The sequence below is a fragment of a genome, unplaced genomic scaffold (assembly GCF_019419815.1).
Source record: "Pyrus x bretschneideri cultivar Hongxiangsu unplaced genomic scaffold, Pyrus_bretschneideri_v1 Contig19, whole genome shotgun sequence".
NCBI lineage: Eukaryota > Viridiplantae > Streptophyta > Magnoliopsida > Rosales > Rosaceae > Pyrus > Pyrus x bretschneideri.
Window position 1 is genome coordinate 4,577,829 of NW_025999490.1, and position 24,694 is coordinate 4,602,522.

The window sequence follows — 24,694 nt, forward strand, 5'->3', positions numbered from 1 at the left end:
AACTTAAATGCAATAAATATAGTATACGGCTCTGACCAATTTTGCTAAATCTTAATACGTTTCGTCATTCTAATCTAAGCTTCTCTTTGTTTCCAATTAGTTTTTTTTTTTTTTCACCTTATATTTTGTTTCAATTTTCTTGAGTTGTCAATCGTTGGTCTATTTATGTATTTGCTTGCTCAATAGTTTTATTCTCGACAATTTTGAAATGGATTCGAAGCTTGTTTAAGAAAGGAAGTTGAAAACGACATGCCAAAGACAACAATCTTTCACTCATCCCTCTCAAAACGGTAAAAACCTTCTTAATGCATCATTATCATGTATGATAAATGCTTATTAGTCGTTATCGTCACAATAGAAAAATTTTTCATTATGATCGGAACATAAGTGTTACATTACGTGTTTTTATATAAGTGATGAGAAATTTTATTTTTTAAATTATTAACTTTGTAACACACATATCCCACCATTTATATAATAATATGTGGTGTACCACCCTATGTGTCGGTCACATAAAAAAATCTCTCAGATGGTAATGTATTTTCATGTTATTTCATATAGTGGGCACACGTGTCACATAAACAAAAGCTTCGTCGTGTCCCAATGCTTGCCTTTGTAGTTGCTATATCTTAATCATGGACAAGATTGTCTGCCCTCCCACTTTCGATGCCCTCCCGTGCCCTCCTGTTTTGTGTGATCACTGTTAAGCCACATCAACATTTTATATTGTTTTTTTTATAGAGATAATAAGACAAAAATGAATAGTAATATAAAATGTTGATATGGCTTAACTGTAATCACACAAACAGAAGGGCATGGGAGGACACTGGAAGTGGGAGGGCAGACAATCCTTGTCCCTTAATCATACGTACCAAAGTGACTCACTAAAAATATATAATTCTCAATGAGCATCCTCTTCAAATTCTCTTTGTGAGAATTCTGAGAATCCTTATTTTATATCTGTTCATTGTATATTGTGTAACTAATTTTCGTTATGTACTGTTTGCATTTAATTTTAAATAAAAATATTTAAAATAATTTATGACCGCACGATGTACGATGAACGATGAACAAACATAATGTGAGGATCTCCAGAATCCTTACAAAGAGGATCCAGAGAGGATCCTCATTCTATAATTCAGTAGATACGTCTGTGATTTGTATAAAAATATAAATTTATATATAACCAGGCAAATATTTCATATAAGAGATTTTTTTTTCATATAATATTATATAACTTGTGACTATATTTTAGCTGTAAAATACATGACAGCAAGTAAAATTATAAATCTTCGACAAAAAAGAAAAGTAAAATTGTAAATCAAAACATTAAATCATAAAAAGTATGTTTTATGCTAAATTATAGTATGACAACATAATAAACAGAAAACCAAAAGCATAACTCAACTTTTGTTGTTGTTGTTGTTTTCTTTTTTTCTTTTTTTTTTAATTTATCGATTTATTAAGAATGTGGTGTAGGCTGCGCAACGTAATAAAAAGCAAAACCAAACGTTGGAGAGACGGCCGTGACACCTCTGGTTCCGACAAGATTCGCCTGGTGCGGGGACCCGCCACAGTTTGAACGCCAGCCAGCCACTGCGCGCGCAGAGAAGCCGACACGAACGTGGGGGAAGTGGATTCCCGCCTTAATAAAATGGGAAAAAGAGAAAGAAAATAAAAAAACTAATAAAAAAGCTTAAAATTTTTAAATTTTAACAAAAATTACAAAATTAAAAGTAAATTAAATAATATTAAAATTAACTTCTTAACGTAAAAATATATTTTTTTTGTTAAAATAAATAGGATCAAAAATTTTTCGTCAACGTCACCTAAAGAAAACTGAAGAGGGGAAGTGGGGAGGCACAGAAAGGCATGTGGGGACCAACTGGGGAGGGTCAAATCGGCCAGTCTATGAATTGACGGCCGGGGGTAGGTGTACCCACGCGGCAGAGGGTGGCAGCGGATGCAGCGTACAGATTCTGCAGAAATTGCAGGAGGGAGCAGCTGATGTGCATGTTTGCTGAGTGGTGATGATGGCGAGTGGTGACGTTTGGAATTGCGTGAAATATCTCCTCTGTAAAAGCAATTCAAGTCTGCTGCTCTACCTGCACCTGCAGCTCCTTTGCGTGTTGTATTTAGTCTTCTTCCTCCTTTCCCCCTCTTATTTTATTCGTTGTCTTCTTCTCTGTAACCCTAACCCTAAATCCGACTTGTATATTCCATGCAACTGAAGCTTTTATCCACTAATATTTAATTATATTCTTTAACTGAGGAATTGAAAAAAAAAAAAAAATACGGACATAAGCTGCAAAGATAAAACGTTCCAACTATTAATCATGGACAACATTAACGTTATAGAGATTAAATTTATAAATAAAATTAAAAAAATTAAAAAACATGAAAATTGATGATTTGTTCATTATTCAAACATTGATAAACGTGTTGTTCATATTTATGACACATTATTTAGTTTACAAATTTTGTTTTTAAATTTAATCGTCTTAACATTATCTTTAAAATTTATAATCTCGTTACAAAAATAAACGAAGAAAAAAAAAAAAAAACTAAATAATCGCTTTTTAACATAACGGAGAATTCTTGATTGTTAAGGGGGGGGCTCGCAATGAATGAAGAGTATGAAAATTATATTTGAGTGCAAAGGCAATATCGGGTAGTGTCACTAATTTTTGGAGCCGATGACATCAATACTTAACATGGACAAATTATTGGCAAATATTACACGCTGAGTGGCTTGATATTATCACGTTTGATGGATTTCACCCACTTATTACTCTTTGGGTAGCAATAAGACATGGTTGAAATGGTAATTCAAATTAGAGAAATGCTAAGGAGATTCTCTCAAATTAGAATTCTTCATGAATTCTCTATCATCTCATAATATAATTTAACGATAATTAAAAAAGACCAAGGAGATAACCACCACAGAGTGATCCAGTTGTTGAGAACGAATTCCAGGCTTATATTCAGCATGACACGTTCTGGATTCGATTCTTAGCGCTGGTGAATTGTACGATGGTGCTTAAGACGAAACTAAACTACTTTTGTAAGTCTTCTCGGCTCTTAAAAGGATAACTAATGTGAGGAAACCACTAACTGATTCTTAAAAAAAAAAAAAAAAAAGACCAAGGTGGTAGCTAGTTTGCTTGTGCTACACATGAAAACGACATTACGTTTTGAACATTTGAGTCCAAGGGACACACGCACCATCATAGGCTACCTATATCGATTTATAAAATTATATAATATTTTGTGACCAAAGCCGCCGGCCTAAAAGGAGGCTGTGAAAAAGAAAAACATTGACCAAAAATATAATCCTAATGCTAATACTTAATCAATGGCCGTCTCATCCACTTTCTTTACCTAATCAAACCATCTTTCCTCCTTTTTTTTTTTTTTTCCCTTCCCTTTCCAATTATTACATATTAAATCCTAATTTAATTGATTAACAATTGCGTAATTTAGCTTTTAACTAGATTTTGCAATCTTTTGTTTACTTTTGTAACTTAAGTGACCTTCTCCTGTTGCTTTGTACGAAGAATTTGTTTGAAAATATCTTTAAAATAATTTAAAATATTTTTAGTAAAAATAATTTTGAATTTAAAAGAACTTTACTAATAATTTGTTCTAAAAAATATTCTATCAGAACCGTTATTAGCCATTTTAATTTGGGAATTTTAATGAAAAACCCACGGTAATTTTCACTTTAACGAAGAACCACATTTTTACACTAAAAAGTCAATCCTGATACTATTTACTTTACCTTTTATTTTGTCCTTAGCATTAAAACTTAAAGTTTTCAAATCCTTTTCATTAATTTTTCTTTTTAATTTTATTTCTAAACGAACTTTGAATTAGCAACTGCGCATCTGATTGATTCACAAAATACCCAAAGCAGTGTCTGATCGACCAATCAAATCATTTGGTGCCCGGTGCGAGCCCACAGACTTGGATTCATACTAATTTATTGGTTTTAATATTGTTTTGTCTAATCTAAGACACGTCCTAAAAGCAATTGTGTTTCTGGTTGACAACTACTAACGATTTTGTATTACAACTTCATTTTCACAAGTTTTCACAACTTATTTTTAAAATTAAAATAAACAATATGACATATATAAATAACATCCAAAAGCTACCATTAGAGTGAAAAGTGTAATTTGGAAGTTTTATAAAAATTTGTAAATTATATGATGTGTCACCAATAACAAATAAACATGTTAATCGTGTTTTAAGTAATAATCCAATCATCAACAACCATATCATGTAGTTTACAAAATTTAGTCTAAATAGCTGGTCTCTTTAACATTACCTATTTTCTTATATTTGAAGTTTTGAACACATCAGTTTGGTAAAAATGTGCTAGTTAAAATTACTTTGCGTGTATAATGACCACTGAGAGTTAATTAAAAGAGACTCTTATAACATGAAAATTTAGTAACTGAATAACTTGTAGTCACAGCCTGTATAATGTATCAATCATCCTACAAGATGCATTTATAACAAACAAGCCGCAAAAAACGACAACATACCACAAATTTTAAAGAGAGTTGAACTTAAAACCTTCTCAAATTACGAGAAGATCGAGTGTCGCTAGACCACCTGAACAACATTGCGATTATATTGCACTTTGCGGGTTCATTTTTCCCACTTAAAAGTCTTCAATACAAACCCTAATCCACCAAAATAACTAGTGGTGTCATTGCACATAAGTTATATATTTGTCTTTCGCGATTGGTGCGAGAATTGTGATCAAGAATTATTTTACAGAATACATCTAGAAAAAGAAGAAAAATCCAAAGTTTGTCACTCACTAGGCTTGAAATTGACATAAAAATAAAGGAAAACTAATGAAAAAGGGCTTGAAAACTTTGAGTTTTAATGATAAGAACAAAATAAAGGGTAAAGTGAATAGTACCAGGATTGATTTTTTAGTGTAAAAATATGAGCTTTTCGTTAAAGTGAACAGTAACGTGGGCTTTTCGTTAAAACTCCCTAAAAATAATGCATGTGATTTTTTATCGTTATCGTTATCGTTTTAATCAAGGTTCTGTGTATAAGTAAATAATATTATTTTCAAATATTGGTTGGGTTGAGAGAGAGAGAGAGAGAGAGAGAGAGAGAGAGAGCAGATGATTCGCAGAGGATGGAAAAAGAGAGAAGAAGAGAAAGTGACCCAAAGCCGGCAACATCACACCACATGAAGAACGCGGCAATTTTATTGTGTACGTATGTATGTTCTTGCTTTTACATAACAAGGAAAGGCTACGTCTTCACACTTAGTGCAATGAAATTAACAAACAAGACAAACCAACTTTTTCCCAAAATCCAAAGTTTGTCATACCAATTAGGCCCTACAATAATTTCTATAAATCACAATCACAAACTCTAATTATCGTCTACGTTTATGGATCTTAGCAAGTATGTAGTCACAATCTACGTATCTTGTAATGAATTTGAAAAAACTAGCTGGAACTATTAGCTGTGTGTTATGTTTGGTTCTCGTACAATATATACAAAATTTAGAAAATTTATAACCAGATGAACAATAACAGTACCCATCAATAGTCCATTGGTTGCACTGCGCGGAGTCAAAATTTTAACCTAAAAATTGCGCAAAAGTCACATTTGAAATGCCCTCTTAATCCTACAAAAATTACTATGTCGTGTGATGAGCAACCGTTAATTGTCGTTTACGTTTGATGTAGTGTCGTCCTCATCATTTCTTCCTTAAATCTAAAACTCAAGCCTCTGTGCCTTTCTCCCTCTCTCCCTATTCCTCAAAAGCTCACAAGAAACGGATTACTTGAACTCCATAACAGCCACCAATTTCAAATCAAACGTAATAAAAGAAATTAAACTAAAAGGTCGGATTGGAGCCCGAGCTTGCGGAAAACCCTTGAAAATCATAAACATAACACTAAATTTTTCTACGTGCAAAAAATGTTAGATGGGTCTGAGACCATCGTGGTCCCTTCATGGCTCGGCCTCTGTTGCACATATACAGGAATATGAGAAGATGAAAAATCAAACATTGAAGCTCAATTACAAAAACTATAAACCCCTTAACGATGGGGTTTCTCTCGCCTCCCTTTTTCCCTTCCCTCCCTCCCTAGAATGTTTTTTTTTCCTTCTTTCTTCCCTCCACAAAGATTAAAAAAATAGAAGATGAAATTTCGAACGTTCAAATAGGAGGAGAGAGAAAGAAAGAGATGAAAGAATCCTAATTCATTGCTTAATGAGCAAGTCTATGTGTGACAAAGCAGCCTACACTCAATCATCTGTTACTTATCATTTCACTTAACTGTGGTTAATTTTTTCAAAATTAAAAAATTAACATTTAATATAAAAATTAACATAATTAAGTAAAAGAACATATGACATATGATTAGGTGTGTATGAATATACAGTGTAATTATGGTGGTGAGCAACAATGCTCTTGAAATTGTTTGAATATAAAGAGATAATTAAACTAATTGAATTTTGAAAATTTAAAAAAAAAAAAAAGTGATATTTATAGTTTAACAAAATTAAGTAAAATGACATTTGACAATGATTAAGTGTAAAATAAGGCTACAACATCGTTCTTGTGGTGAAGCAAAAATGCTCTTGAAATTGTTAACAATGGAGAGATGATTAAACTAGTTTAATTAATGATTAAGGTACCGCAATCGTCATGTCGGGACAGACATGGACACTCTCAACTACCACGCGCCTCAGAACTGCAAGTGGTTCTATTTTTCGCTTCAGATTTCATGGGGATGCTAAGATTATCGGAAACAGACGATCCCACTCGCACTGCACTGGAAAACCAGAAGACATTTCTAACTGATAAATTACAAAATATTAAAGGAAAAAAAAAACATAAATATTGAAATATATATACAAAGAAAAAGCCTCTCTCTAATAATTTAATTTTAACAACATTATTTTTTTCCTCTCTCAAATATTAATATCCTCATACATCCGAAACGTAACAGTGAAGATTTTCTTTAGATAATTAGTGAAAATACTAAAATAAAAAGAAAAATTATGGCGAGAGATAATTAGAACCAGCGATGAGAGGGAAAAACACAGAACGACGGCGGGACGATTAATGCTACTCTTCACAGCCACAAGGGAGGAGGCTCATTGAGATCAATCGGCAAGCCACGCCGGACCAGTCCCAGAAAAGACGCCGTACTGCCGAAACCCGAACCTTCCGCGACCGTGGCATTACCGCCGCCGCCGACATTTCCCGCCACACCAACTGGAGTTTGCTGAGGTTCCCTCCTCGCCATCAACGGCAGCGTATCATTCGTGGAAGTGCCGCTGCCCATGTCGTTGAGGACGCCGGTGTGGAGGAATTCGACGAGGCGGCCGGAGTGAGTGGCCCAGTGGGCGGCGGAGGGAGCGTTGAGGTCGAGGGATATGCCGCTGGGGATCGGCGCAGGGAAGTTGGTCTTGGCCTTGGCGCCGCGGAGCGTCCTGGCGGCGCCGTCGTAGGCGAGGGCGGCTTCCTCCGGCGTGTCGAATGTGCCGAGCCAGACCCTCGTCTTCTTCCATGGGTCCCGGATTTCTGCGGCGTACCGGCCCCATGGACGCTTCCTCACCCCCCTGTAGTGGCCCTCGCGGGAGGAAGACGGAGCAGCTGCAGTCGCCATGGAAAGATCTAGAGAGAGAGAAAGCAAAGCTTTTGAGTGAGAGAAAGTGAGAGAGAGGAGGTTTTTGACAGAAGTTGAAAACTTGAATGGGTGTCGAAAGTGAAAAACTGGGGGTCCCACTCAGACATCCGTAATCGTCGGCTGGACGGCACGGCTCTATTCTACTTATACATATACTGATTGTTTCGATTGGATGACGCGGTTTTTTCTACTTGTTAATTATTTGGGCCGTTGGATTGATATCAAGATTGGAGATGTGCTCTCAGGTGCGGTCGGACGGTTATGGTGAGGACGCGAGAGGGTTTTGCACACGTGAGGTTAGTGCTGTGGGCCCTAACGGGAATGGAAAGAAATGAGCCGCCGCCTGAGTAGACGTGTGGGTTTGTGTAGGGGTGGTGATGTAAGCCCTACCGATATCTGTACGGCGGTGTGGTCAGGCTCAGCCGCGCCCGCCATTTATTTCGTATTTTGGGATTTTGTTTTTAGATTCTTGTATTGATTATTTAAATAGTAATTCATGGTAAGTGGGGCCGGTAATTTTTTATTATGACCGGAACACGGATGGTATATTATATGTTTTTATACAAGTGGTTGAAAGTTTTATTTTTTAGTTATTAACTTTTTAGCACATGTATTTTATTATTTATATAATGACACGTAATGTACCACCTCGTGTTCTAATCATATTGAAAAATCTCTCGTACAGTGAATTGGATTGAAGGGTGTTTGGTGAGGAGGGGGACACGTGGCGGGCAGAGAGGTGGTGTCTAAGTAGCAGGAGGCAGAGGGCCGGTTGGGTTGACCCATTGAATTGAATTTGGGGTGGGTTTTTGGGTTACTTTTGAATTATGAGATGGGCTGCTGCTGGGTGTGGGTAAGGCTTGCGTCGATGGCGTGTTTGACTGGGACTAGGTTAGGGTGTGGGTGTGAGTTGTGTGACCACTGATCCACTGACTGCTGACCCCACGTACAAACATCTGATGGAGGTAATCGTACGGTTAGTAAAGGACTGAAGGACTGAAGGCTCTCATCCTTCGTAAGCAACTCACGGGAACCTGACTGCTTTTTCTTCTGTTAGTTTTGTGAATATTGTTTTGGATCTCTGAATTTTGAAGGCTTAGATACGTATGGTGGTAGGGACTGTGTTCTTATACACGTTTTATCTCTTTCTCTCTCACCTCATACACTCTGTTATGTGTAACTCATTTTATTATTACGCTACGTACATAATATTAAGAATTTGAAGTGAGAACGTTGATATATACTCTGTTACTTGTAACTCAATCCATTATACGCTACGTGCATGGTACTAAGAATTTAAAGTGAAGTACACGTAACAGAGAGTGTATACCAACGTGAGGAGAGAGAGCGGGGGAGAGAGAAATACAATGTATCTCGTTGCAGGCAAGTTTTTTGTGCTCGGCAATCCCCAAAACCTTAATATGTGACATTCAAATGCCAAACAATCTCTTAGAAATCTTGTTAAGTAACACTATTTTAGTATTCTAAACTCCATATGGGAGTAAGGTGTGGAAGCACGGAAGCATTTTGATTTCTACATCGACATCCTTACCTGCAGTCGGATTTTGCCTAAAAGATCAACCAAGGGCAGTCAGACACATAGGTAGTCCCGGTATCAGTGAAACTGAGTCAAAACCAAATATGTAGTTCAGGATTAGTATACATACATTTCTTTTCATGTTAACATATGCAAAAAGCCCCAAAATCGTGCAGATTATGAAGTGTCTAATTCTTCCTTGAAGCTTGCTCCGTGTAAAAGCCTGCCTCCTAGAGCAGCTGGGACCTTTCCGGACAGGGAATTGTCATTGACATTACTGCAACATAACAACTTACATAAGAGTCTTTTTCTTACACATTTTGGTTTCATACAACTATAAGTTGCGTTATGATACGTCTTACAGTCTTCGCAACAAGGTCAATTCTTCACGCGATTTAGGAATTGAACGACGAGTCCCTGCCAAGGAAGGAGCATGAGTTTTTTTTAAACATGGAATTGAACTGTTGATAGGCTGTCTTGGAAAAGAGAATATATGAGCTACACTTAGGGCTGGTTTGGTATTGTTGTGCTTTGAAAAAAAAACTGCTTCTACTGTGCTATGAGAATAAACTCATTTTTGCTGCTTCATGTTTTTAATTTTTTTTTCACCTAAAACTGTGAAAATAAGCTGTTTTTAAGTGTTTACCAAACCACCTTTTTGAGCTCAGTTTTTTTTATACCCACTTTTATAAAAGGATCTTAGTACCAAACCAATATTTACAATGCTTCTATAAGCTTGTTTAACTTAATTTCCAAGTGAGGAAGGAATGGACCCTTGTATGTTACTTCTGCTCAAATTTCTGTAGAACAAAACATGCGTTAAAAAGGCTGTAAAACACTTGGACTTGCTTGCTGTCGCATTTATGCACTGAGTACCATTTCATCGAAGTTTAGCACGTCAAGTTGAATAAAAAACGAACATGCCATACAGAAGCAAGTGTTAGAGAGGAACTCACATGCTTTGAAGATGATGTAATTTGGATATGTCACTCGGCAAGAATCCCTTCAACCCTTGGCTGTCCAGAGCCCTGTGCATGCAGAGTTAAAACACTCATTACAGTCCGTCGATGACCGACTTGTTGCTTGTTCTATCATACTGGCAGTCAGCTCCGCTCCATGGATGTTGTTGGGGGAGCACATTGATCACCATTCCACCCCAACCGAACAGGAAGCTCCATTTTTTTCTTCAATGACAGTAATGCCTCAACTGGAAATTTTTTATTGTAAAGTAGAAAAGGAAGATAAATTAGTTACAATTTCAGTAAAATTTTGATAATAATTGGATAAAAGTCACACATTGTGTATTAAAAAAGTCACCCTAAAAATTAGATAACATTTTGATAAATTAGTCACCCTAAAAATTATGTAGTCATTTATATGCAAAAATAAATCGACGATTTAAATAATAATTAGATTAAAGTCACACATTATATGTGTATTAAAAAAAAAAAAAGGTTTAAAATAACTACAGCAAGCGCTCTAGTGGTAAGGGTGCAGAATACGGCTTCCCAATAAATATAAAAATTTGGGAGGTCCCGGGTTCAATGCTTTGAGTTGGTCAGTCTGCTTGATTGTGGTCACGGACAAAATGAAATTCCTCGTAGCTTCTCCGGGTCTAGAAGGGATGGATAATCGTGATTTGTCACTAGTTATCCCCCTTTACATGTAAGGAAAAAAAAAAGAATTAAAAAGAATTTTTAAGTGAATAGAAATAAAAATAAAAAAGGGAAAAAGTAGGAAGTACGAGAGAGAGAGTGTACGAGTAAAACTATGTGTATGTGGGTGAGGTAAGAAAAAAAATTAACAAATTTTTTTTAATATGTAATTTAAATAATAAATTCTTTTTGTTTGACGCATATTATATATCTATACTAATATACAATGCCAGTAGCCCATTTGAGGTAACAAGCTTCACAAAAAATAATGGGACATAAATGTAAGATCTCACATCGCCTAGGGAATTGATCCTTATATGTATATTCTCATCTCTATCTAGCACGAGGCCTTTTAGGAGCTCACTGGCTTCGTGTTCCATTGGAACTTCGAAGTTAAGCGAGTAGCGCGCGATAGCAATCCCATGATGTGTGACCCACTGGGAAGTTGCTCGTGAGTTCCCAAAAACAAAACCGTAAGGGAATGGTAAGCCCAAAGCAGACAATATCGTGCTATGGTGGTGAAGCGGACCCATGAAGTGGTCCCGCCCTGGGTGGGATGTGACAATTTGGTATCAGAGTCTAACCCTGGCCGTAGTGTGCCGACGAGGACGTCGGGCTCCTAAGGAGATGGATTGTAAGATCCCACATCGTCCAGGGGAGTGATCCTTATATGTATATTCCCATCTCTACCTAACACAAGGCCTTTTAGGAGCTCACTAGCTTCGGGTTCCATCGGAACTCTGAAGTTAAGCGTGTAGCGCGCGAGAGCAATCCCATGATGGGTGATCCACTGGGAAGTTGCTCGTGAGTTCCCAAAAACAAAATCGTGAGGGAATGGTAAGCCCAAAGCGGACAATATCGTGCTACGGTGGTGGAGCGGGCCTGAGAAGTGATCCGCCCAGAGTCGGGATGTAACATAAATGCCCCCAAACAAAAAAGTTCAAAACCAATAGGAAAGAATGTATAAAATAATGCAGGGATAATTTGGTCATAAAAAAGAATTTTTTATTTATAATTATTATCTCACTATTACGTAGAATATTCATAAATTTATTCTAGCATGGCCTAGTAGTATTCATTTAATTTCCAAATATTTAACTTTCTTTTTCTTGGATAGAGTTGTATGTCTGCTTTTGGAATATTGATTACAAAAAAGGATTCTCGTCAGATCTTTTTTCTAAGGATCCTAAGGCCATCTCCAACCGAAGGGTCCAGAGGGCCAGAGGGCCAAAAATAGCCTGAAAACCGTCTCCAACTGAGAGTTAGGCCAGAGGGCTGTGGAATCTCAGAGGGTCCCACGGAATCGGAGAGGGCTAGAGGGCTGGCCAGAAAACTGGAAATCCTGTTGGTTATAACCAACAGGATTTCGTTTATATTATTTAATACAAATGTATTCCTGTCGGTTATAATCGACAGGAATTTTTAAAAATAATTTTGAAACCAACGGCTAGCTGTTGCCAGTTACCGTTGGATTCAAATTTTTTTTTTTTTTTTTTTTAGGGTTTTTTGAGCCTTTTATTTTATTTTTTAAATCTATTTTTTTCCTATAAATACCTAAACTATTCCTCACAAAATTTTCACCATTCCTACCATTTCAATTCTCATATTCCTTTTTCAAAAATCTATCATTCAATTTTTTTAATAATTTTGAAATGGCCTCTTCTGCAATGAAAGGTATGGCTTGGACCCGAAAAGAAGATGAAGCTCTTTGCAAGACTGATAGATGAGTGTTGGAAGATAGTGTGAGGAGGAATTGTCAAACAAATGACGGTGTTTGGACTCGTGTGTCCAAAAAATACTTAGAGTTCTATGAAGGCACCACTTCAGTGAATATTTGAAACCACGAGAGTTGTTCTTCAAGATGGAAGAAACATCTTCAGCCAAGTTTGAACAAATGGCATCAAGCATTGTTAGCAGCCGCAAGGAGACATGAAAGCGACGCTAATTACTACGACGAAGTAAGTGTTTTCACAATTTATTTTAAATATTTAATTATATTAAATTTAATTTCATAAATTAATTTTCTTTAATTTTTTTCTAGGTAAGCCAAGCGGAGGAATTGTATATGGAGAGCAGCTTGAAACGCTTTTAGTTTCACAGTTGTTAGGAAATTTGTAAAGGGTGAGTGTTATTTGAAGATCCACCAAAGAGAGCTCCTACGCCGGTGTTCGAAACTGCCTCCTTAGCTGTAGATATGGATGAAGATGGATCTCCAACCATTCAACAAAAAAGGGTAGAAAATCTGTCTTCGGGTGAAGGTTCCATACCTAGGGCCATGGGACGAAACAAGGTGGGAAGGTTGAAGGAAAAGGGTAAGGCAAATGATAATTACGCCACTCAACATGAAGTGACGACCTCATTGCGATTATTGGCAGAGCAAAATGCCCTTGAGGCCGAAGAAATGAAGCATAAGCATGAAGAAGGGCAAAACAAATACAAGAAGAGATGGATGATAAAAATATATAAAGGAACACTTCGAATTACACTCCAATGAGTAAGACCTATTTTGATAGGAAAAAAAAAGAAATGATGAGTCGACGACAATTGTTTACCTCTTACTATACTCATACGATGGCGAATGATGAAGATGATGTTGATTATGAATATTAAATTTAAGTTGTTTTAGTTTTTAAATTTAAGTTAATGTTGTTTTCGAATTTAATTTGTAGTTTTTAAATTTAATTTGTTGTTTTTAAATTTTAGTTGTACTTTTTAAATATAAGTTGTTGTTTTTAGATTTAAGTTGTTGTATTTTTTAAATTTAAATAATAAATTATGTTTAACCATTTGGCCCTCGGTTGGAGACGGAGGTAAATATGATCCTGTACTGTTCATTAAAATATTAATATCTTGGAGAATCTTGGAGGGCCAGAGAGCTAAAACGAGCCATCTTGCCAACCCTCGGTTGGAGATGGCCTAAGGATTCTGTGATTGTGACTGTTCATCGTACATTGTATAGTCAGTTGTTGTTAAGTATTATTTATATTTAATTTTAAATTTTAAAATTTAAAATAATTTCTGACCGCACGATATACGATAAACAATCACGGAAACTTAGATTCTCAGAAAAAATATCCGGCAAGGATCCTTTTCCATTGATTACATGGAACATCTACCGTTTCCTCTAGTCCAAATAATTATGACATCAGCACTACCCGTTCCCGAATTGCCTTGTGTTCCTTGGCCGGCGGAGATCAGTGAAGCTCACAGTCTCAGCGTCCCCGCAAAACTCCACACCAAGTCTCACCGTACCAACGTGTACAGCCACGCACTGAGAATGCCTCACAGCGGCGATGACCAATTTCTGGAACCGGCCGAATGCTCCGACTCCGATATCGAGGAAGAAGAAGAAGACCCCGAGTTGTTAGAAGAAGAAGTGGAAGAAGAAGAGGAGGAAGAGCAGGAGGCGGAGGCGGAAGAAGAGGAGGAAGAGCAGGAGGCGGAGGCGGAAGAAGAAGAGGAGGCGGCGGAGGCGGAAGAGAATATGGAAGACGAAGCAGAAGGAAGGGTTGAAGTGGATATGGATATTTCAGATTCGCCAATTCGAGCCCATGATCATCAGAACGGTTATTTACCTCTTCTATTAACCTAGTTTAATTTTAATTTCTTATAATTTGTTTGATTTTTTTTTTTTTTTGAAATTTCGGTGTTTTTTGCTTCTTTTGACTTCGAATTTAGATTGATTCTGTAAAATATGGCTTGATTGTAGCAATTCATGTTTCAATGCTGTGCCTTTTTAGCTTAATTGGAAAATTTTAGGTGAAATTAAGTAATGCAATTGGGTTATGACGAATTGTTGTAAACTTGGAACTGTAGTTTGAAGAGTTTGGGAAAAGGTTTCGGTTTGCTCGTTTGAACTTATAGGTAAAGCATTCTACTTGATTCGAAATCCACCCGTTATTCGATTCAATCATATATCCCTTAGCTAGAAGATGAATGTGTTCCGGTTTTATAGAAAAATTTAGCTCAAGGATAACTGGATTGTTATCGAATACGTATCAACATTCTATCTCTCACCAACATTTTGGTATAAAAGATGATTATGTGGTTGTTAACAAGGATGCTGGAATCCTTTCAGGCCAGAGAACCTCTGTAGACCTACGCGATGATGGCAACAGTCATGTGTGTAATAGTGAGATTATGGATGCTAAAGCCGCCAGCTCATGTAGAGTTGGCGGGGAAGAGATGGCTGATGCCATCCCGATGAGGGATAATTTAGGTAAGGAGGTTAGAGGTGTTGTGAGCCCAGAGGATGGGATGAAACAAGTGGACATGCGGCAGAGGAATGATAGAAAGCAAATGGATTCAAGGTGAGGTGATGTGTTGGCCCTTTATACGTTTAAAATCTTTTCATTGTAGAACCAAAGCCAATGCATTTTCAATATTTAGAGTGTTGGATTAACGTGCGTACCTGGTGGCTAATTATTTACCTTTTGAACCAAACCTTCACCCATCCCACTAACTGTCAGGTTTTTCAGGTCGGGTGCTTTTGAGATAGGGACCACAATTACGTCTCCTGCGGTTGAGACTAGTGATCGAAACAAGCACCCAGCTATTATATGTGATTTCCATGCGAAGGGTTGGTGCATTAGAGGTAGTTCTTGTAAATTCGTCCATGTAAAAGATAATCCCGTTAGTTCCCAACCACAACCTGAGGGAGATATTGCTAATTCTACTAGAGAAGTCCAGCTTGATGAAGGTACGTTGTATCTTCTTGGGTATGGATGTCAAAAAAGTGCTCTCGTATGACGTTCTTATTAACACCCTTCTATTGTAACAGGCCTAAGAGACATTACTGAGAGATCAAGGTCACCTGGTTTTCGTGAACCTCTGGCCTCTTCAAGTGGAAGTGATTTTGCATTTTCTTCACATCTCACATCTGAAAAGATCCGATTTTTGGAACACATAGGAAGACAGCACCAGTTTCATGAAAAGCGCAAGTTTCCAACAGTTATAGAGGAGGAATCAAATGTGGGCGAGTCCACTGTTGCAAAGAAATTGCATTCATCCAAAGATGATCCAGGCTTTCTCTCTTCGCTTAAGGATATAGAAAGAGATGATCAGACACGAAATTGGCTTTCTTATAAAGATAAATCTATATTTATGAGCGGTTTGCATCCTGAACCTGGATTTTTTTCAAATGGATCTATTTCATCATCAGGCAAGTACTTTATAAGGAAGACCTCTTCACATACGAGCGGTATGGGGGAACCAGATGGAATTTGGAGCCAGCATGTGCACCGTGTTCATAGTTCCCCACTCGTGAACCTTGCTTTGAATTCAAGCTCAAGAAATCTTTCAACTACTGGCTTGTTTCCAACTAGCCGTATTTCATCTTGGACTGGATTTTCGTTGCCTTCTAGTTCTTCCAATCTCGATGCAAGTCCTCATGATACTCTTAAGCTTTTTGATCGAAGTAGGGATTACCAGGTCTTGTACTAGATTACCTCCCTTGCTGAAAAGCTCTTCTCCCTTCTCTAGTTCTGAGTTGAAAAGTTTTCCTGTGACCAGCGTGTCATTGTGCTCTGCTGAAATTAAAACAAAAATTTCTTCAAATGACTGGGAGCCATCTGTGCCTTTCCGGCCATCTTTTATTCTTCCTCATGCATTTCTATCATCTTCAGGGAGGCAGTATGACCCTCTTCGGGACAGCATTGAGTTACCAAAGTTAGCAAACATCTCCGGTGAAACTTCTTTCTATCCTGAAGGGGCAACCGCTGTGAATAAATTGCATCAGCAAATACATGGTGAATCTGCTAGTGGGACCACACGGACAGGTTGTGATGGTGATACAAACTCTATGTCTTCACATAATACATATCATGAGAAGGTATTAGATAATAGCTGCTATATACGTGACCATAATTCACCTGGCACTGAAGCAGAGACATTGGGGACTAATGCTGTATGCCAAAAAGGAACCATGACTGGAGAAGAAAATCCCTTGGGCCCGTCTCATCTCAAAGGTAGTACAAAACAAAACAAAGCCAGTACGGCGTATGGTGATTCTGGACATGAAAGTGACTGTTCTAGACACCAAGAAGACATAAAAGTAGATAGATTTAGAGATAAGAATGAAGTGGATGGTGAACATTTGACAGACGGGAATGTACAGCAAGAATCAAAAGCTGTGAGGAATTTCCGTGCAGCTCTTGTAGATTTAGTAAAAGATATGTTAAAACCAAAATGGCGTGATGGTAGTCTCAGCAAGGATGCACATAACATGATAGTCAAGAGAGCAGTAGAGAAGATTATCAGTGCTTTTCAGCCCCATCAAATCCCACCAACCATAGAAACAGTTATGCATTACTTGTCTGTATGCCGTCCAAAAATCTCAAAGCTTGTTGAGGTTAGCCTTTTCTTTTTCTTTAATTTCTGGTGATAGTGTGATGAAGCAGATCTTGGGTTTTGAGTATACAATTGTTCATGGAATCTGACAGCCACTTGTTTCATTGCAGGGATATGTTGTAAAATATGGAAAATCTTGAGATGTTAGGCAAAGTGATTTTTCTTTTGCAAATTTTCCTACACAGTTGACTAATCAGAGGTCATGGACGGTTGGTTTAGTATCCCCTGTTTTATATAATCAAAACTGAGTTTTTGTAGAAAGTTTTTAGTTTTCTTACAAGATTTATTCTTTCATAAATTATTTATGTTACTGCCAATTCATAGATTGTGAGGTAAATGGTGTCATAACTAGGACTTATCTTAGTCTGTGTTATAAGAAATTGGTTATCATTCATTTCATTTTTATGCAAGGAAGATTGCATTAGGCTTGAATTAACTCAGCTTGAGGGTCTTTGCAAATTTTATCAAGTGTAAATGCTGGTTCTTAGTCTTTCTAAGGTCAGTCTTCAATTTTTAGGTGCTGTGGAGTGACAAGGTTAAATGAAACATTTTGGTTTGGGAAATTGGGAATTAATGATACCCATTTTGGACCCTTTGAAATTGAACTTACAGTGTGTACATTAGTCTTCCATGAGTTAGGATGGATATGTAATTGATCAATTTTTGGGTATCTTGATTCTTGAGTTTACGTGTACCTTTATACTGCCTACAAAGCACTTGGAGAGTGGCAGTTTTACTTTAGGATAGTAAAGTGAATGGTTCAGATATTGTAAATACTTAAAAGATGTTCAATTTAAATTTATGAAATTCAAGTTGGCATATAATTGCTAGCAGTGTAATTTGAAGTTTTACTCTTCCTCCTCCGTCCTCATTTTTTTGTTATCATGATCTGTAATTGTTCAGATTCTTCTGGGTAGTGTTTCATTATGTGAAGACAAATGTGGATTGAGGTACTCTTATTTTTCTATGGCATGCTGTTATTTCATACTTTGGTAATTTACTCTCATGTTTGATGTGAAATGTTTTTGACAGTTCCATTGCCGTGGAGTCCTAAAACAGTTTATTGTCATGGAGTCCTAAAACTTAGATTTTCTTTCGGAAAATAACTTACATATGGGATTGTTGGTGAGGTCTGATAGCTGCAACTACAAAAGCTGTAAAATTAATCATGCTGTAATAATTTTCCATTTTCCCATCTCTAGAATAAGTTAGGTTTGACCAGATGTATGGTTTCTCAACCCGAGTCAAAATTTGTTATCATAAAGGCCTAACAAGTTTCAAAAAGTAGCTTAGTTTTGGTATGATCAAGATTAGGATTAAGTAAAAGAAAAGGCAAACACAGGGCTTGGGAAATGATCTGTAGTGTTAATGTTAGTGTTAGATCCAGGCAGCCTTACACTGATGAACGACTTCAGTACGTTAGAAACGATACTGAGATGCCATGAATCCTGTAGGATATCAGATAACTTCATCTGATCCTGGTAGGTTGAATTATACTTTTTGTAGTTCTCTATACAATGCACTGTGCTGTATGATGAAGCGTTAATATAGATTATAAAGAAGTCGGGACTGTTTATCGGTTTATGGCATTGACTGCTGCAAAACAGATTTGTATTAGTGACTTTAAGTGACCTGAGACTGTTGAGAATCTATCATCGGGTTGTTTATTGATCAGAGCTCAGAAAACAAATTCATATCTGAAATTTATTGATTGTTGCTAACTGAAACAAACTCAGGTTATATTGAAGCCTCACTTCGAAATCTAAGTTTCTTCTCTACTATTTGAATGGACTTCTGATTAGCTGAATTAGAAAGAATTCAAAAGAAAAGAAGCTTCATGTCAACGTGACTTCCCATTTTGTTCTGACACTCTATGTGCTCCCTCGATTGGCTTAGCAACTTGGCATTCCTTGCAAGGGAAGAAAAGTGAATTGAATATTTTCTTGCCAAACGATGATGTTGGCGCAGGCTTCTCCTTTTTCTCTTGGTTTCTGGATTCTGGAATTGGCTTAGCATATACTTCTGTGCCACCGGTGGTTTCAGTTGATCTCTTATTTCTGGCATCAGTTGATCTCTTATTTCTGGTAAGTGTTGCTTGTACTGGACCATTGATGCGAAGCTGGTCAGTCTTGAGACGTTGCGTTGATTCAAATGCAGTTGCTTTTGGTACGATCTGACCATTCGAGATCAAGAGGTCTGCTGGGTAATGCTTGATTGGGTCAGTGACAATGGACTCTGTGTGACTGAACTCAAACTCTGTGTCTTGTTTGTGAATTTGATTAGCATTGTTAGTAGGAGGAAGGCACTTGGATTGCTGATCCTGAACACAGATGAGGCCCACGAATGATAAGGAATCAAGTGAATTGCTATCGGCTGCAGCATCCACAGCGATCTTGTTTTGCAGGTGGGCTGCCATTGCTTCGATGATGATGCTTTCATGGTTCCAAGCTTTCCAGGTTCTATATATACACTTCTGGATAAGGGGAGCAGGTGTGGATTTGAAGTTTTGAACTATTTCTTTTTTGTCTTGTTTGTTTATTTTTCACTTCTGCTGCTTTTGCCGTATTGTGTCAGCCATGATATACTCTTCTCCTTCTATTATTTTGGATGGTTAGGCAGCTTGGAAACAACGAGATATGATGAGAATATTTCGAATATTCAATATAGTTTTTATGATTCATTAATTGCGTAAAATTTGAAACTAGCCTTTGATCTATTGGTATCTGTCTTTCACTTGGTTTGAGAAGGTTTCAAGTTCGACTTACATAGATGGCAATGATGATTTATACTTGTGATGAGTTACGATACCTAGTTGCGACTTGCAGCAAGTTTTGTTGGGGTATTTTCGAAGTTTGACTCGCATAGATGTCGAGAATGATGTATATATGTTAGTGATGAGTTTGATACATGGTTGTCGGCAGGCAACTTGTAGCCTTGTTGGTGTTTTTTTTGGTATGGACGTGGATGATACCAAAGAATTAACTGGTGTTAAAATGGTAAAGTAATAACAAGGTTTGGATTAAGTTTGTAGAAATTATAATTTTTGTGGAATGGTTGTGGGTGCGGCCGGACGCCGACTCCCCACCAAATCTGTTGTTCATCTACAAAACCTTAAAAATAAAGATGGCTTCGAGATTCCAAGGAACTTTTGTCTGGTGTTTTTGATCTCGACATTAATTACAAAACTTCGCTTTAAGAAGCTGATGTTATCGAGGATGGCATTAGCAATGTTAATAAAATAGAAATGCCAAGGGACTAACCACCACGGCTGTCCAATAATTAGGGACGAATTTTAGACTCGTATTTCACAAGGCACGTCCCGGGTTCGACTAGCAGGAGGTTGAAATGCTTTTGTGAGTTTTTTTTAGCCCTCAAAATAGTGGATTGTCATGGCGAAACAAGAAGTTGGTCCCTTTTTTTAAAAAAAGAAAAAAAAAAGAAATGTTAAGGGATTCTCTCAAAGTTGAATTTTTCATGAACTTTCTAACATCTCACAGTTTACCGTTAATTTCTATGCCAACATTATAAAACATTATGTTAAAAACATGAGACGACAGAGAATCTATAAAGAGCTCTACTTTTAAGAGAATCCTCTTACAATTTCTCTAATTAAATCACCTACTTACGAAGTAATGGAATGATTTTGTTGGTGGACGTGCTTTGTCCAATTGCTTGGTACACAATATCATCACTATTTGACTATTTCGTCAAAAACTTAGGTTGATTGTTGGGCCTTGAAACCGAGTCCATTTTCTGGACTCGGGAGGTGGATTCGGATCCGGAAGGTGGGTCAAAAACTTTGGTTTGATTGTTGGGCCTTGAAACCGAGTCCATTTTCTGGATTTGAGAGATGGATTCGGATTCTAATTCGGAAGGTGAGTTTTGGGCCTTAGGTTTAGTTTGGAGAGAGAACACAATCTGCCAAATGAAGGGATGACCCGATTGTTGCAGTTGTATGAATTCTTGAAGATGCTCCAACACTGTTATCTCTTTTAAGGTTAAACCTTAGTTTGATACTGAGGTGATTCTGGTTATCAAAAAAAGCTGGGAGCTTTTATATGTTTGGTAAACATTCAGCTTCAGTTTTTTTTTCACAGTTTTGGATGAAAAAAGCTAAAAACACAAAGCTGCAAAACTCATCTTTGAAAAACCGGCTTTTTTTCACATCTGTTTTACATAAAAGTTTATCAAACACTATAATACTGTTTTTTTTTTTTTTTTCCAAAATCACTTTTACAAAAAAATTTATCAAACATTATGCTGCTTTATTTCACAGCTGCTTATTCTCACAGTACGGCAGAATCAGTTTTTTTTTTTAAAACACAGTAATACCAAACCAGCTCTAAAAAAATCATATTTCATTAATAAAGAGGATGAAAGTAAACTTATCCTTCTAATCCTATTATGAGTTTGGAGAGAATTATAATCGATAAGTTTTGTTTTGAATAATTAATCTTTTACTCTCGATTTGGTTGAAATTTTTTTATTTTTTATCTCAACATATTTTGAAGCTTGGGATTTATGCAATCCAGTCGAATCTTATGTACCAAATTATGTCGAGAATATAACTAGATACATTAAATATAATGATATCGATAAAAAATTTAACTAATTATATTATTATACTTAATAGTTAATACACGGAATGTGTTTTTCGCGTACTAAAAAATTTGTCGCACCAAACGAGCCACTGACAAGAATTGAGGACTTGTTGGAAAATACGAACCCCAATCAAAGTTTCCCACATGTCAGTCTGACCCAGGTCTCCATCACTTTGTGGGCCCCACATTGTTCTGAGGAATAGGACAAACGTTTAGGCATTGAGTGTACACTTGTGAAGCAAAGCCCCAAGTAACTGACATTTAGATCTTAGGTGGATATTTTATGGCGGGACCCAAGTTTAGCAAGTCTTCAGTCTTATCCATTTCCTTCGTCCTTTTCTCCACTCTCATTTTTACTATAGCCACTCATCTTAATTCTAGTTAAAAAGTAATATTACAGAAACTAAATTTGTAGATAAAATTTATAAACTAAAAAATATGGAAGCTCCTGACTGGATTATTAAACATTGATAAACATGATTATTTTTTATTGATGACATATTATTTAAGTTGTAAATTTTGTTTACAAATTTAATCACCTTAGCATTATTCTCATAATCCCTAATTCAATATCAATGCCACCACCCCAGGTGGAAGTAGCAAAACAAAAGATAACAAAAAGATAGTGTTACATATACATTTATTTTTATTTTTTACGTACGTTTGTTAATTTTTATCAATCGATTTTCTTTTCTTTATTATATCTGACTATTGAAGGTTGAGAGGAGATACAAAAATAAAATTGAGTGCATTAATAGCATAATTTTTTAGCAAAATTTTAATGAGAGAGGAGATATTTTAGCTTCAAGTTGTATTATAAATAGAACCATCTAGACCCTAGATAGAGAGAGAAGAAAAGGAGGGAGAGAGAGAGAGAGAGAGAGCAAAAATGGTTCTGCTTGAAAAGCTTTGGGATGATATTGTCGCCGGACCTCAGCCTGAACGCGGCCTTGGCATGCTTAGGAAGCCGTCTCCTAAGCCCTTGAATATCAAAGGTACGACAATTATTCTCTGAGCACGACGTTCGTTCTTTCTTCGTCGATCATTGTCCCTTTTTAATATGTTATTTGCTAAGGATTTAGAGGTTTTTACTTTTGGGTTTTAATTAATATTAACTTGGTCATGTTTTGAAGTGGAGGGAGAGTCGAGCAAGTTGGCGATGCCGATGAGCCCCGGAACACCAGGCACCCCAGGAACCCCGGGCACACCAGCTTCCGCTCGTGCTAAAGACAACGTTTGGAGGAGTGTGTTCCACCCAGGTAGCAACCTTGCCACCAAATCCATGGGCAACCAGGTTTTCGACAAGCCACAGCCCAACTCTCCCACTGTCTACGACTGGTATGTATACGTAGCCTAACCCTAATAACGTACGCATAGAACTAGTTGCAAATTTTTAATCGAAAAAAAAGAAAGAACCGAAAGATACAAATATGGATACTATAAGTACCGTGATTATATAGGGTTCTGTTTGTGCGTATTTTAATATTAACGTAAATAGATCTAAGCCGTAGATCGAGGATCTGTTTGTCGGGTTTAGATCTATATGGTTTCTTGTTGCGATCATGGGTTAACCTTTTATGTGTGATCTGATCTCACAGGCTCTACAGCGGGGAGACCAGGAGCATCCATCATCGTTAAGGTGACGAAGAAACAACTGAGCTCACCAGCAGCCGCCAGGGGCTGCATGTAAATAGTGTACCTTTTCATCTCAGTGTTTGCCACGCGCCCCGATGAGGGTTTTCTGATGGCAATACGATTAGGTATCCTTATGGATTTTGTATCTAGGGCTTTCTTCCAGGAGAGCTCACTGTCTTGGAATTATGATATGTGAGATTGTCTGAACGCTTGTGCGGTGATGATTGTTGGGTCAGATCTAACGTTGGATGGTTGTGAGGAGTTGCTGTCGTGTTTTTACTATAATCAAATAAATAAATATCTTCTGTATTTTATTAGATGTTATGATGCACTTAGTTATTTGGTTTTATTGAAGGGACCATCGGATCTCTTCTATTAAGGCCATCGGATCAAATGATCTAGATTTTTGAAATTATATCAAACAACTTAAGTTATTATGATTAAGGAGGTTATAATCAAATTTCAAGGATTCGAATTGCTTGAACCGGTGGGACGTGATTCGGTGAGTATTGATGGAAGAGATATGAAGAGAATTTATTTCCAATGTTATCTATCTAAACGAGATAAGAATCCAATGAGGATTGAGGACGACTTTATACGCTTAAATACATAAATACGTCAACGTGGAAGTATTTCAAGTTGATAGCTTATTATACAGAAGATATTAGATATTTTAATTTTTTTTCATATTATAATATGTGGTATATCGTCCTTGTATTTTTAATAATTTGGTCTGTCCATGTAAAGAGACCCACATGTCTATGGATAAGGAGAGAGAATTGCAATTGAGACGTTACGTGAGGTTGGTGAGTGGGGCCCATTGGGAAGAGACAAATTATGATACATTATCTTTGATCATAATCTTCATATAGGTCCATAATAAAATGGAATCATGGAAATGGGAGATTCACCTATTTCATTTTTGTTCAAGGACAGATTAGGTGGGGGCTAGGCTTTGTTTTGGTGTGTTGGATTGAATTGAAATGTTGCTTGCAATACAATTTACAAACCCGCAGATTGTAACGTCTCTTGTCAATAAGACAATAAAATAATACGGCATTTTATTATTGGTGGAATCATCGAAAAGCTATTGTAATGTTTCTTATCAATAATACAATACTTTTTAACACCCCGCACATTGTATTATTGATGGCGTCCCGCAACGCATGTAAAGCTCTCTCGTTGTTGAGTGATTAGATTGGATTATACAGAAAATGAATCTTGAGAGAGAGAGAG

General features: G+C 36.9%; 3 protein-coding genes across 4 annotated transcripts; 2 read left to right on the forward strand and 1 right to left on the reverse strand.

Moving 5' to 3' along the window:
• The first annotated feature begins 1,622 nt into the window (after positions 1-1,622).
• ARP (auxin-repressed 12.5 kDa protein-like) lies at positions 1,623-23,775 on the forward strand. Of its 2 annotated transcripts, NM_001302326.1 has the most exon segments (5): positions 1,623-1,633; positions 13,180-13,186; positions 22,692-22,818; positions 22,957-23,161; positions 23,422-23,767. In NM_001302326.1, coding segments are annotated over 3 exon segments (351 nt in total). In that variant the 5' UTR covers positions 1,623-1,633; positions 13,180-13,186; positions 22,692-22,712; the 3' UTR covers positions 23,462-23,767.
• Positions 6,902-7,809, reverse strand: LOC103934664 (ethylene-responsive transcription factor 12). The gene has a single exon (XM_048582316.1). It carries the CDS (start codon positions 7,659-7,661, stop codon positions 7,125-7,127), a length of 537 nt encoding a protein of 178 aa, XP_048438273.1. The 5' UTR covers positions 7,662-7,809; the 3' UTR covers positions 6,902-7,124.
• LOC103934573 (cilia- and flagella-associated protein 251) lies at positions 13,942-17,483 on the forward strand. The gene is made up of 5 exons (XM_009344356.2): positions 13,942-14,440; positions 14,953-15,184; positions 15,353-15,573; positions 15,655-17,223; positions 17,333-17,483. Exons 1-4 carry the CDS (start codon positions 13,978-13,980, stop codon positions 16,314-16,316), a joined length of 1,578 nt encoding a protein of 525 aa, XP_009342631.2. The 5' UTR covers positions 13,942-13,977; the 3' UTR covers positions 16,317-17,223; positions 17,333-17,483.
• Positions 23,776-24,694: the final 919 nt, after the last annotated feature.

Coding starts and splice junctions, on each gene's coding strand:
- LOC103934664 (XM_048582316.1), bottom strand. CDS start 7,661: ATGGCGACTGCAGCTGCTCCGTCTTCCTCCCGCGAGGGCCACTACAGG.
- LOC103934573 (XM_009344356.2), top strand. CDS start 13,978: ATGGAACATCTACCGTTTCCTCTAGTCCAAATAATTATGACATCAGCA. Junction 14,441..14,952: donor AGCCCATGATCATCAGAACG/GTTATTTACCTC, acceptor GAATCCTTTCAG/GCCAGAGAACCTCTGTAGAC. Junction 15,185..15,352: donor AGAAAGCAAATGGATTCAAG/GTGAGGTGATGT, acceptor CAGGTTTTTCAG/GTCGGGTGCTTTTGAGATAG.
- ARP (XM_048582140.1), top strand. CDS start 22,713: ATGGTTCTGCTTGAAAAGCTTTGGGATGATATTGTCGCCGGACCTCAG. Junction 22,819..22,956: donor TAAGCCCTTGAATATCAAAG/GTACGACAATTA, acceptor CATGTTTTGAAG/TGGAGGGAGAGTCGAGCAAG. Junction 23,162..23,421: donor TCTCCCACTGTCTACGACTG/GTATGTATACGT, acceptor CTGATCTCACAG/GCTCTACAGCGGGGAGACCA.